Here is a 13,994-nt window from a genome sequence, read left to right as displayed (position 1 = left end):
TGGAGAGGAGGAATGGAAACACCCCACATTTGGTGGATTTCTCCCTTTCCTTTGACTTGCTAATGGTACTTTGTTCTTTCGATAATTGAAATTTTTCTCACTTTTATCCTCCAAAAATTTCAAAATTTTTTAGAACCTACTAATAATTATATCACATCGCTTGTCTTTATTTAAAATTCTTCCTAAAAGCGGTCTTCCCTACACCAGTTCTTGACCTAACACATCTGGAATCGTTATCATTGTTAATATGAAACAAATTGGATTCAGAGTTGTTTCGTCTTTCTAATTAGAATTTTAATCCTGAGATTCCTTAAAGTTATCATCATAACATAAATTGTTAATTGTCATATTAATGGATACTTCTTCGAAACATGTTATGTAAAACAACACAAATCCCGACCATTTTCGCTGCATGATGTCCCTCACATTGTTTGAAATCATCCTCCACTATCTCCTCGACCCTGCCATCGCTAAATGCAAGCTCAACTAGCCATACAGTAAATCGGTGGATAAGGATATGAGCTTGCCAACAGGTAACAGAAGAGACAACCATTAAAACATTCATTTAACTCAATCAGACCTCAACACGAAAATTCTGTTTGAATCCCATAACACTCTCATGACACGTAACTTGGTTTCAGCCTCTGCAAATGAGGAGCCGGTGGCTTCAGATGGGTAAGGTAGCCGCGAACCTTTATCAGCTTTAAGCTCACAAATATCCACAACACATGTCTCTAATTCTTCCAAACTCTTCCCATGCCACTTACCGCTAACCTGAAACACCTTCCCTTTGCCAATTTCCTCTCCTCGCTTATCTACGAGCACAACATACTGACCTGTCTTGCAACCAGCTTCTGGAAGCCCGAGATCAACAAATTCAGCCCTCAAACCATCCACCTTATAACCAGAACTAATATTAGATTGAATTGGAAGCTCTTTTCTTGCATTTGATGCATCACTCGGACTATCTGGGGAGTCATAGGAGCCCAGTACCGGCCCCTTTTGCTTGTCAGGGACTGAGGTGTCGACATCTGCTGCTGCTCGAACATCCCTAGCAGTGCGGGCTAGCCTAGCTTTTCGATTGTTCAGCCTGATATGATAGGCAGATGATTGTGAAATTCCATAAACTTCCAAAAAAAAAAAACAAAGGACACGTGGTACAATGGGGGCTTATGATTGATTAACATAGTGCAGACCCGAGGGTAAACAATGTGCCAGTGTCTGAAACTTGCATTATAAATATTTCATAGAAACAGTTAGTTTCATGCTTTTATCTTTTCCCTATAATATACCTGGCTATATTTATCATGTGTGGGTTTTTCAACAGCCAAAACTGGTAAGCAAATATAGAAGAAACTTGAGAAGGGTCAATACCAAATAACACCTCAACTTCATATAAAAATTTATACAAGATATTGGTGGTAAAATTTTGTCAAATTCAGCTTCGGAAGAAAAAAATTGCATATGATTCCACACTGGATGTTTTGCTATATCATCCTAAACGGACAATAAGGTATATCATTGTCTTTTCTTGCTTATTTATTTTTCCCAATCCCCCACCCTCGCAGAACCCCAATACTAGCTATAAAAAAATTTTAAAAAAAATCCAACCCCACCAACTGTAAGTTTCAGTTGTCCAGCAAATTGCAAGGAAGATCTCATCATAACTAAGGACCTCATGAGAACATGAATGTCAAATCAGGATCTCATCATAACTTCAGATTCCAAATTCAATAATTATCCTCCTATGTTTCAGCATTGAAAATTTTCCAAAAAAAAAAATCCTGATTTAGTATTAACCTTCTTAGGAGGTCCTTAGTTGTCATTCTCCCAAGAAACAACTTCAAACTATTTGAAATGCAAGCTGTAAAAAAGGTAAATCGGCATCCTCACCAATTTTAAGCTGTGAAGGTGTAACTTCGGAACCCTGGACAACACAATGCAGGAAAGATTCAGAACAAACATATCATTAAGCATAATTAGTATGTATATATATATATATATATATGAGGAAGGTAACACTTGAACATACATGAAAGCTTAATTTTTCAGCCCAGGACAGTAGTAAAGCCGCATTTCGCTGCATCTCAGGCTCATCCAACAGTGCTCTCTCAATTAACATCACCTGTTTATCATTCATTATAGTTCGCTTTCGTTTTTTCCTCTGTTTTGTTTCAACCTTCTCATCTTCTGGATTTTCTCCAACTCCAACCTTTTGAACACGTTCAGCTGATTTTGAAAGCTCAGCATTGTCCATATGATCAATAACACTCTTACCTTTTGCAGAACTGGTATCAGAACCACTTGTTTCGACATTTGGGACATCCTTCTCTGCATGTCTTGCACATTCTGATGCAGTCTTACCAGAAATAATTTTATCTTCCCTATTATCTTGCGGATTTGGGCCAGAACCTTGATTAATATCTTCAGCTCTGGCATCAAAATGGTTTATGTCCAAGAATGCAGAATTCTCAGACATTCCTTCCCTTAAATGACTACTCTTCTTTGTAAGATCAGCAAGTTCTTTTGCCCGTAAAGGTGATGAGCATCTGTCAGGACTCTGAGCCTCCTACAAGGAATTAATAAATCAAACTGCTACTCAACTCACTTTGTTGAGGACAAGCAACATGGTAAATTCCTCATTCTTGATGCGTAGTTATGACACAGGATATAGACATCATGCTGACATTAAAACACAAAACCTAAAATGAAGCCACAGAACATGCCAGACATGTATTAAAGTTATACTCTTTCCATCCCAAATTAAAAGATGCTTTTAAGAGAGATTCAACATCTCAAAATATAAAACACTTTGAAAAGATTAAGTTTCATTAAATAGGATTATTCCAATATTACTCCTTCTTTCTTTCTTTATTTAGTTTTCACCCCTCTTTTAATATATTAAATCAAAGGTATTTTTGGAAGTTTATATTTTTGTTTTGAAAAAAAGAGGTTGTTAAATGTATTTAGTGAGGTTTATTAGTATGGAAAATTTTATTCAAAAGTGTCCTATAATTTGAAACGAAGGGAGTATAATACATAAGCCTTATGGGAGCATTTTAATTTATCCCTGAAATATGCCCAGTATGGATGAAACATATCCAGAAAGCATCTAAAAAGTGTAAAAAAATCGAGAGTGAAAATTTTTTTTCCTTAAGAAGGTATTAAAGTGTTGACAGAAGTGCATGTCTCATGTGCTAAATACAATATGCTCACTTACTCTGGAGCTGAGAAAAAACTTCTGGCACATGCCAGATATTCATTGATGTGAAGTTCGAAAAACTTGTCATGATATAAGTCGCTGCTAAAGCAATATTTTGTTCCTTGTCTCAAAGCGAAGACTGGAGTGCATGCCTAGTGAGAAATATTATATGCTCACAATGAATTTTAGAAAACATCTGGCACACACCTGATATTCATTGATGTTTAGTTTGGAAAACTTGTCACAAGATAAGTCCTTGCTATCCTGAGTTTCTCCAACAGAACGCAATATTTTAAATCATTTAAACACAGATCAAGAAAGAACATCAGTAATGAGAAATAAATACAAATAAAAAATAAGTAGAAATAAATCAGAAACAAATAATACAAATGCTTAAGAATAAAGGACAAAGGTTTACTTGAACACGATTTGCTCTAAATCCAGCAGAAGTAATTAGTGACTCCAATTTGTCAGAAAACACCCTGCAAACAACTTAGATATACAAGTTATATGTTTAAACACGCAAGTAGAGAATGGATCTTCATAAACTAAATTTTCATTTTTGCTTTAATGATACAGGAATGAACTTTGTATGGCTCTTCTTAACAGTGTTAAAATGAAAAAAAAGAAAGAAAGTAAACAAAATGCAAATCGAGTTAACAATGTCAAGAACACATTTTCAATTTGACTCTTGGAGATTGAAATTCCAAAAACTTTCGCTTGCATCACAGAAAAAATTAGCGATTACATATAAAGATTAAGCATACACAACGCCACAAAAAGCTTTGACGGAATAAGTGAAAAGTGTTGGTTAATACTTCCTAGGGATCGAATAAGCATACAAGGATTACTAAAGCTCCCTCTCATGCCCCCAGTGAGCTCTCCTTCTTGTAAGCACAAAGCTCTTTACTCACAGACTACCAAATAAGCTTTTATATAATCAAATATTTGCCCATCAACACAATAATCAAATCCTATTTTTGTTTATAAACTGAATTACAATGGATAAGAGATAAGCTAAGTACTTTTGACAACACTCATAGAAGGTATTAAATTTATCTGAATTATTCTTAGATTAAATATTGACAAGTCCATTCATTTCAACTTTTCTGCCACTTTCATCTTTGCTGTGGAAGAAAGACCATGCACCCCACCTAATGGACAGACTTGCAGCCATTTCATATGCTTTGATTCTTCATAGAATAATTCATGCCCCTTTTTAGATTATAGTTTTCAAGTAACATCTTTTTGTTTAAAAAAAAAAACAGTAACTCTTTCCTAACATTTTGCTTATAAGCAGCTCATGCATGGAGTAAAGCATATTTCAATAATAATTTTTCATATAAAAATTCATATTTATCTAACATATTCCACTTAAGCAATTATTTAGAATTCAACATATATCCTTAGTTTGGATGGGCAGAAAAATAAGGAGGAGAGAATACTAGGAGGGAAAACTCCAATTATTAGTAAATAATTGGAGTTTTCCCTCCTATTATTCTTTCCTCCATATTTTCTCCCAATTTTCCTTCCATCCAAACCAAGCCTTAAATCAGAACTGAGAGAGCAAAAGTAACCTTAGAAGATGCACATCCTCCACATTTAAAAAGTTTGGAATCAAGGATTCTGCATGACTTAACAATGAGCCTACACAAGAAAGATTCTTATTAGAATTAACCGTATTTTAATGATATTTCCGCAACAAGAATAAGTTGAGACAAATCATTACGGAGGTTTTTGCAGATGCTGGTTGCATTAGGAGCATCAGAGGCAAAAGAAAAGCCAGGCAGCAAGTCACTTAAATCCATCTGCAAGCACTCCAAAACCTTAAGAACGAAAAGGTTCCTCTCCTGCTCTGGGGATTAAAATAATAACTGATAAATCACGTGAGGAAAATATGAATACATATATATATATATAGATATTGCTGTAAACCAATTAAGTTTTTCCCAGAAAAAGATCAAAACACAGGCAAAAAATTAACCTTCACATATGTTGGGGACAAAACAATGAAGATTTGCTATGACTTTAACAAATAATGAAGTCCTATGATGTGCATAAGAAGCCTGAGGCATGCTGTTATGGACAAGGTTAAACTCCAAATTTGCCGCATTTAATAGATCCTGCGATGAAGTATTGTCCAAGATCCATCCAACTGCAGCAAATATATCATATTCAAGAGTTGCATCCTCCTCCTTCTCCGGGAGGTTAGAAGAGCACCAACAGGACAAAAAATCCCCATGGGAGAGCACAAATATTGCTGCCAGAACTTTAGTCTGGAATCACACGAAAAGTATTAAGAAATTTAAAGGAAAAAAAAGAGCCAAATAAGATGAAGATTTGACCATTTTTCCCCCGTTAACTTGTGAGTATCGTTTTAAAAAAATGCTAGAGCCAAAATCTACAGTGGTGGCATGACAGGAGTGAGGCCAATAACTATAAGCATGTCAACTTTTTATATTCTTATAACGATAACTTACAAAACAAATTGTCATGTAAGATCGAAAGTTTGAATCATCAGAGAATATGTCAGCCAGACGCATTGCATTGAGCTGTAAAAACCCCATCGGATAGTTCTTGTCAGTTTTGAGATTCTGAGGATTTTTTCCAAAAGCAGTCTTCAACACATCAAAAACCTGAAACATGACAGCCATATTATAAGCAAATGAATGGTAATAAATACCTAGGCATGCTTTTTGTTCTATGCAGAAAAAATGATTCATTGAGAGAAGAGCAATACCAAAACCCAAGGATGAGAATCCTCCAAAACAAATGAAATTAAAAGAAAAAAGGCAGGCTAACATGTTCATGGAACTGTCCAATCCCATGGTAAATCCACAAGCCCCCTTAAAAAAGTGCTGAAACCTGAGGCCAAAAAATGTGATTCTCCTCAGTTCAGTTGTGAGGTCAAAAATTTCTGATCAAACACTCACATTCTTTCCTAACAAAATACCCCACAGACCAACCAAGACAGTGCACTGCCAAAAAGCCTAAAGCTCCTTCTTCAGCAAAAACCAGAGAACTTATTGTCTGAAAAATTTTGCAGATTTACAGAACACAGCCAAGGCTCATGAAAAATACCACATCTGTTAAGCCACATAAACAGCCAAGACATATACATGATTAATGCATAAAACTATGTTCAAGGCCAATGGATTGGGCATTGGCATAGGAAGACAATATACAAGTTTGACACATTAAAGGAACAAATGCTTTCTGTAAATCATCATGGCACAAGAGTAATTAAAATGTTTCAAAAGATAAACTAAAAAAGAAAAAAAAAAACTATAATCATATTGTTTGAGTAGTATACAAAATCAATCAATCAATCAGTGGATGTGTAAAATTTCACACCAATTAAAATTGAGCAGTAGAAAAAGTTTACAATGCTATAACTAAAGGGACAATTATAGTAAAGTCCCACACAAGGGAATTAATTACTGCAAGGTCCATTGACAACTAAACTTTGAACTTTTAGTTCAGTTATCAATGGACCTTGCATTAATTAATTCTCTTGTGTGGGACCTACTTGTAATTCTCCCATAACTAAATCCTTTTAAGGGAATAATTTCCAGTCAGCCAATTATTAGCCAAAGTGCATTAAAGCAATGGAATCATTTATGCTTGACGATGTACATAGTAAGCTACAAGCTGAAACTAACCTCTAAAGCAACAGTCTTAGCCAAATCTAAACTTTGTGATGAACTGGCAACTTCGTCAAGGTAAGAAGTGTTTTCTGCTTCACACAAACTCAGCAACTGATGACAGAGTCATGGAAGATTAATCATTAAAATGCCCAACTTATCAATTAGATCTAACTTAAAAGCAATGATTTATAGAAGATTAAAACTCACAAGGGATAGTATCTTAGATTTTAGCCGGGATAAAGCAGCCAAAATCCTGGTTGGAAAATACGGTTGAATGTCTAACTTCAGAATGGACCTAATCAGAAAAAGAATACTGCCCTTTCCACATAATTCCTGAAATTATAAGTTCCTTTTTGAAAAATGCAGTTCATATATAAAGCAAAAGCACATTTCATCCCATAAATTGAACAAATCAATGGATTGGCATTAATGATCTCCTATGATGAATAAGTTGCAATTAGTCAGTTTGTTAAACAAAGTCCATGGCCCCGTAAAGTCCCACTTCTCACCCTAACTATCCGTCCTCTTAAAGGTATGCTACATTAGCTGGCAGTTAAGAGACTGAGTAGCTTTGAAAAAAAGAACAAAGGAAAAGAATGTAAAGAAGAGTTGAGTAGATGGAATGCAAAACACTTTATGGAAAGTGGTAATCTAGAAGAATGCAACAAAGTGCTATGCCAAGGATAGGTTCTCATAACTAACAGTATCCAGGTTGGAGAGGAATACATAGTTTAATTTTTTCACATGATTATGGGAATCAAAGAAGGATTTGTGGACCTTCTCAAAGATGGAAACAGAATGCTGTTGTTACTGATAGGGACTAAAGAAAAATTTAGTTCGATTCCTTTATAAACTAAATAGGATTTGTGACTGCAAGAAACACAGTGGATGCAATGAGACTTCCACTTCATAGATTTTCAGTAATCAGCATGTGTGCGCGCATGTGTGTGCGTGTGCGCGTGCACACATGCGTGCACACAGAGAGAGAGAGAGAGAGAGAGAGTTGACTGTCTACAGAACCATGTAGTCCTTGATTCTTAAATTTATATAACAGGAAAAAGAAATTCCCTCTTACAAAGACTTCTTGAGCATGTTTCTCCAAATTTATAAAGAAAGTCTAGTTTGGAAAACCTTGTTCCTGAGTACGCGCTCCTTAAACAATTTTTGCTGGCACGATGACTGAAGAAACTGTAAAGAAGCCTCACACTGCTGGGTGAGAAAATAAACTACTCGTTCAGCTGTAAGATTAGGCCCCACAAAATCGTCTTCATGGTAAGCTGACAAGGTAATCTCAAGAAACCTAACAATCATGCGAACTGATCCAAAAGCCACATCCATAAAGATGTCAACCTGTCACAGAAAGCTTCATAATTAGCTATACAATAGGTCTGTTATAAATTATAAAATATAAATTACATTATGATAGAAATCAGCTGGCAGAAAAATACAAGAATCCGTAAGACAATTCTAGATCTATGCAACAATTCGATGGGACAAAAATTAATTAGATTTGCATGGTGGCTTTTTGTCAGTTAAAAAGAACATTTGAGACCAACAAAACCTTTTTAAAGTGTTGAGACAATCTAAAACTTAGAAATGCAACAAGGGGGTATGAGAAGGCATGCTCAAAACAACCAAATAAAAGAAGGGAGAGAGGAATGGAAATAAAATTTAAAAAAAAAAGAAAGAAAGAAAGAAAGAAAGAAAAGAGTTGACCAATCTCTCTACAATCTTAGAAATCGAGACTTCCTTGAAACAAACTTGCACCAAACACCAAATTAAGGAAATGAACACAACCCTATCCCATAGCATATGCAATGGCAAAGAGATGCCACACAAGATATTGGCTTTTAAATAGTTTAGACATCATAAATCCTTTATATTCATACATATAGACTCTAAAAGAATATTTTCTTCTAATCCAGCAACTAAGAACCGGCTGAAGGAGAACTTTACCTTGGGGTGAGCAAGCAATACATGAACAATATCTTGCCATTGTGTTGATATAAACCCAGTTAATAGATGTAAACTGCATGCCACAAGAGCTGAATGCCAAAGGTGTTTAAAACTAAAAGTATGGCCTTCCTGAAACATGGGTGGAAAAGCTAAGTGCAGATTAAAGGTACAGAAGTTTAAACTACAAAAACAAGAGCTAAAGAAAACCTGTTTGTAACCACCAAGAACTATTAGCACATAGAAAACCAAGTCAATCAACTGTTCCAACACTTTCACATCATCTAGAAAAATCTGCAATCATGTTTCAAGCACAGAAATCAGATCTACCATCAAGGTGTTACTATAATCTTCGAATTTGGAAAATAAATAACTGTATTCACAATATTAGGTCATTTTTCTGCAACCAACAAGGTGCATAAAAAATGAATACAGCTTCCATGAAACTTATGATGTTCATGTATGCATCCCTTTTTAATGTATGACTTATTGTTGTTAACAGTAAGAAACTGCATGGAATAAGAAATAGTGACTCCGGAGGGACTGATTTTATTACCTCCCCTCCAACCACTCAATATAATATGGATAAAGTATTACCAACTTAGCACCGAGCTCATGCTCTTCTTTAAGATAGGGTCGCCAACATCTCAAGCCATTAGTCACTATTTGAAATGTTTCTTATCATGTCTTCTCCATAGAGAAAACAAGCAAAGAAGAGAAATATGTGTTAATGGGCATTACTGATACTAACCTGTTCAAGTTTGGAGTTACGAGGAGATAAATCACATAAGGACTGCAAGAGGCGCATACCACATAATACATATCTCATCATTGATTCATCCCTATCAGATGAGATTAGCACTGCAATAAGATGCAACGGGAGAGATCCTGCAAGCTTTTCCATATCAATCTGCACACAAACATGATCAAATAAAACAAATAGATAAAAACAAGAACATGATAAATTTTGAACATGAGACAAAGACAACCTTGCTCATGGATCCTTTTCTGGTTAGGTAGTGAATAGTAAAATTTTCAGAGTCCCTCAATAATCTATTAAGCTCCTGAGAACTAAGCCCATGTAACTCCTTCACTGCCGATATCAGGTCAAGCACCTGTTTAAGCAAATAAGTATATCTTATTCATATTCTTGACATGAGAAAGGACATGGGAGGGATTTTTATGAATTCAGCTTATATTTAAGTCACATGTGCTTGCCTGTGCATTGCTACTTGATGGATCTTCCTTAGAGTTCCTCATTCTTGAAAATTAGAGGGAAAATCACGAGCATACACTAGCAAGAGGCATAACAAACATGTGAGACACATATATAGCAGAATTAGTCAGTATGCATGACTTTTGAGCATATGACAATTGATATTTTGCACATTGGAATCAGAAATGACTTTATTTCAAAGCAACTATGGCAGGCATTAGATTGATGGCAGAAAATTGCACCAAGAAGTGAGGAACAAGCTAGTATTTCAAAGGAAAAATGTGTTGCATTAAGCACAAGCACTGAACTCCTTTTTAGCTTCCTTGCTCAAAGGCATAAGATGTTATATAAACTACCTAAAGTCCTTCCACAAGAAATTCCACTTCAGTCTTAGAGATTTGTTCAGCATTAAATTTTACTAATTTAGGAACCAAGAGTATAAACAAAACAAACGTTTTAAACTAACCATATCCACTTTTCACCTTCCAAGGTCTAACTAATTCACTGGAATAAAGTATTTCCTCGTTAATTCGTTTTCCATAAGAGAACCTAGAAAACCATGCCTGCCACTGTCCAGTAACCTAGCCCACAGGGGAGGGATTTTAAAATATCAAATTAAATAGATCAATAGGTCCAAAACAACCAAGAACTCTCATCCATTATCATAAAGCCTATAATCATATAGCTAGAATCCCACTTTTCAGTTCAAGATCCTCCATTGTTCACTTGAAAGGCACAGACCCCATAGAAGGGGGATGGGGAACTGCACCCCGGTTGTATCACTTGACCAAAAAACACAATAAAAAATATCCAACTTACTTTATATCAGCAATAAAGGCAGGTAGGAATGAATAGAATCAACAACATAATGCTCTAAAGACACATTTATATTGACCAATTACAGCTCCACCGGGAAAAGTATGCAATTATATATACACTCTTCAGATATTTGGCATCTATGAAAGTGAATTTGTGGCCATATATATATATATATATATTTAATATCATTATAATTTGAGAAAGCTGAGAGTATAATTTTTAGTATGAAAAGCAATTAGACTTTTCTAATAGTGGGGAAGGTCTAGTGATTTGCCATCAATTTCATCAGCTGACTTCTATTGTGATATCCTCTATAATTTGATGTATCATGACGCGCACGCATAAACTAAATCCAATGAAATCAAATTCAGCTTATGCAGAGCCTTAAGTGTTTTTATTTTGCATTTGGTTAAATGACCTAGGCAGTAAAACACCTAATCTCGCTAACCCATATTTAGCATATATCAATCTCCAGTTTAGAATTTACTACCAGATTAGGCTTTACAAAATATTATTCATTTGCTTTGTGTAGAAAAATGATAATGTATAAAGGCTAATTTTTCTTGTAGAGGCGTTTCCTAATTCAATGCCCCGAAGGAAACCAAAATCTAGATCCCACAACCTTGATCGTAAGATATTCGCACCAAAATATTAGCCCTAGGGATTTGATAACATTGGCAACCGAAGATCAACAAACATAAGGATATAGACCTGGATACCACAGATACCTTAATTATGCAAATTATCTGTCCAATTTGTTCCACCTGTGACTCAACACACAAGGATTATGCACAAGGAGAATGAAGATGGGAAGAGTCAGACTGGGCTTAGCAGATGAAATGGCTTTATCTAGATTTTCGACAGTCAATTACCTTTGCCAGCCATTACCCAATGTTGACACATATTTATTAACAGAACGTTCTAGAATGCTAGAATTTTAGACATATCCCATCTTGTGGATGTGTCTTTGATAGTTTTCCTAACAACTCCTTTTGAATTGAAAAGTTTGATCCCTTTTCTGGGTAGATTTTGATAGAGGTAAAAAGAAAGCCAATGAAAGAGGAGTTCCCTAAAAAACACATTTTTCCTTTGTTTTCTTTTACCCTTCAAAATGGATGGAAGGCAAAGCTGTAAAAAAATCTTAAAATGAAAATTTATGCACTTCCAAATCTATCCAAAAGCAAAAAAGAAACAAGAAAAAAAAATTAAAATGATAAGATTCGATGAAAACTTTTTCCTTTCTGTTACTAACATTGTTTGCTCATGATAAGTTATCCAGGAAAAAGATACCTATCTCATTTTGTTCCCCATATTCAAACAAACATTGAATCTCTTGTACCTTTTAGAACCTAATAAATCAAAAACCTCAGACTCACTATCCTTCTTATTTTTTTCAATAAGAATAGATGTATTATTTTTCATCTGAGTTCCTCAATATGCACATAACAAGACACTTTGTTAAATGTTTCAAGAGAATCTCTGACCATAATTAGCATTCTGAGTTAAGTCTAGCACCATTATAAACCAAAAGTATTGGATGCATGTATCTTTACCTCTAGAAAAGTCATGGAACATAATGTACCATGAATTTAACAACTCTCCTTCTTACATTTATTTCCTGAAAAAATAAATAACAAACAAAAAACTATAACCTGACTAAGAGAAGTCACTTGATGATATCAGATATATAATTAATATCCTAACACATGAAATGAACTACATCTGTATAATTTATACACAAATGAGATAAAGTCCTAATCCTCTGACCTAGAACCACATGTCAACCTGAGCTATATTTTATTTTCTATTATTATTCTTTATTTCCTCAAATATTTCATCGGTGAATTTTTCTTTTCCAAAATTTATTCTTGAACTTTTTTTTTTCTTTTTAATTGAAGGGAGCAGTAATAATTACCTTAATTTTCTGAATAAGGCTTGTTGTTGTTGTTGTTGTGAACTGTAATAATTACCTTAATTTTCTATTTCCTTTTTTTCAAAAAGAAATAGTAGTTACATAACATTAATCACTTCAAATATTTACTAGTCTCTTTGGAATAGCACAACCAAAAGCAAAACAAATCTGAAAAAGTGGTCGCCAGGTTTTGCAAAATATTCAACCTTGAGACTGAAGTACATGACTGAGCCGGGCTACTTTAATTGGCTTATTTCAACAGGCATAATAATTGATTATCATATTTAGCTTCCAATGAATTCAGTCAGATACAAACATCAGCTGGAATAACATAGATAATAAACCCAACATAGGTTAGTTCAGCTAATAAGGACTTGGTCAATAGCTTTTAAATCTTGCTATCGACATGAGGACAATATTTGTACTGACCACAAGGTCTATCCTAATGAGACTTTCGACCTAACTACCTTAAAAATTTTTGTTCCAAGAATAATAATAATAATATAATTTGATCATTATCGCAATGATTCACTCCAAGAGGGGACGGGGGAAAAACGCTACATTCTCCACGTTTATGATACAGTTAAGTTCTCAAGTTACTATTCCTATAAACCTCTCTCTTTATGTGTGTAAGTGTGCCTGAATATATCCCTCCGTGTCGAAAATCTTCCATTCGAGAAATGCCCGTATTTGCGGGCTCTTCCTATCCAATTATCCTCACTGTTGTCACCCCAATGGCTCACACGTTCGCTTCCTGCACAGTTTATCTTCTTCTCGATCAATTATGATTCCAATATACATTCCCCTTCAAATACCACAGTTCATGTTGCCGTTAAAATCATGATTCTTTCAACTACGCTACTTTGAGCTTCTATCTTAAAATCAAATACCACCCGTATAGCCTGTTTTGTTAACGGCTTCCCACACCAAAAAGGGAAAACTAGAGCTCGCAGCAGTGCTAAAATTAACCATAAAAAAATAAAGAAAATAATGTGCCCGTCTATATACATGGAAGAGAGGACTAGAAGGGGGAAGGTATGATGAGCCCGAAAGAACCTGCAAGAGACCGGAAGTTGAAGATTAAAGGTCAACTGAGACGGCAGCGGTGAGTGACGATAACAGAGTGAGGAGCTCGGAAAACTCCACAATAGGGAGGGCTCAAAATATAATTTTAGGAGAGGAGCAAGAAATGCAGCCGACGGCAGGAAAAGAAACAAGAAGCAGGCGACGGGATCATATTAGCAA

At 35.1% G+C, this 13,994-nt stretch overlaps 1 protein-coding gene across 1 annotated transcript; it reads right to left on the bottom strand.

The window, feature by feature from the left end:
- Nucleotides 1–334: 334 nt before the first annotated feature.
- On the bottom strand, nucleotides 335–13,994 carry LOC129299495 (nodulin homeobox-like). Its single transcript, XM_054937964.1, has 19 exons — nucleotides 13,806–13,994; nucleotides 10,021–10,096; nucleotides 9,792–9,917; nucleotides 9,554–9,712; nucleotides 9,013–9,096; nucleotides 8,806–8,934; nucleotides 7,981–8,199; nucleotides 7,057–7,182; nucleotides 6,865–6,960; nucleotides 5,683–5,838; nucleotides 5,187–5,478; nucleotides 4,932–5,057; nucleotides 4,780–4,849; nucleotides 3,621–3,684; nucleotides 3,410–3,466; nucleotides 2,033–2,569; nucleotides 1,898–1,927; nucleotides 1,617–1,621; nucleotides 335–1,090 (listed from the first exon to the last, which is right to left on the bottom strand). The coding sequence occupies exons 2-19, from the start codon at nucleotides 10,060–10,062 to the stop codon at nucleotides 571–573; spliced, it is 2,838 nt and encodes a 945-aa protein (XP_054793939.1). The 5' UTR covers nucleotides 10,063–10,096; nucleotides 13,806–13,994; the 3' UTR covers nucleotides 335–570.

Source organism: Prosopis cineraria, unplaced genomic scaffold (assembly GCF_029017545.1).
Source record: "Prosopis cineraria cultivar Desert tree isolate PC_DT_omini unplaced genomic scaffold, ASM2901754v1 PC1177, whole genome shotgun sequence".
NCBI classification, from domain to species: Eukaryota; Viridiplantae; Streptophyta; class Magnoliopsida; order Fabales; family Fabaceae; genus Prosopis; species Prosopis cineraria.
Note: the sequence above shows the minus strand (reverse complement) of the source record. Positions and strands in the feature narration are given on the sequence as shown.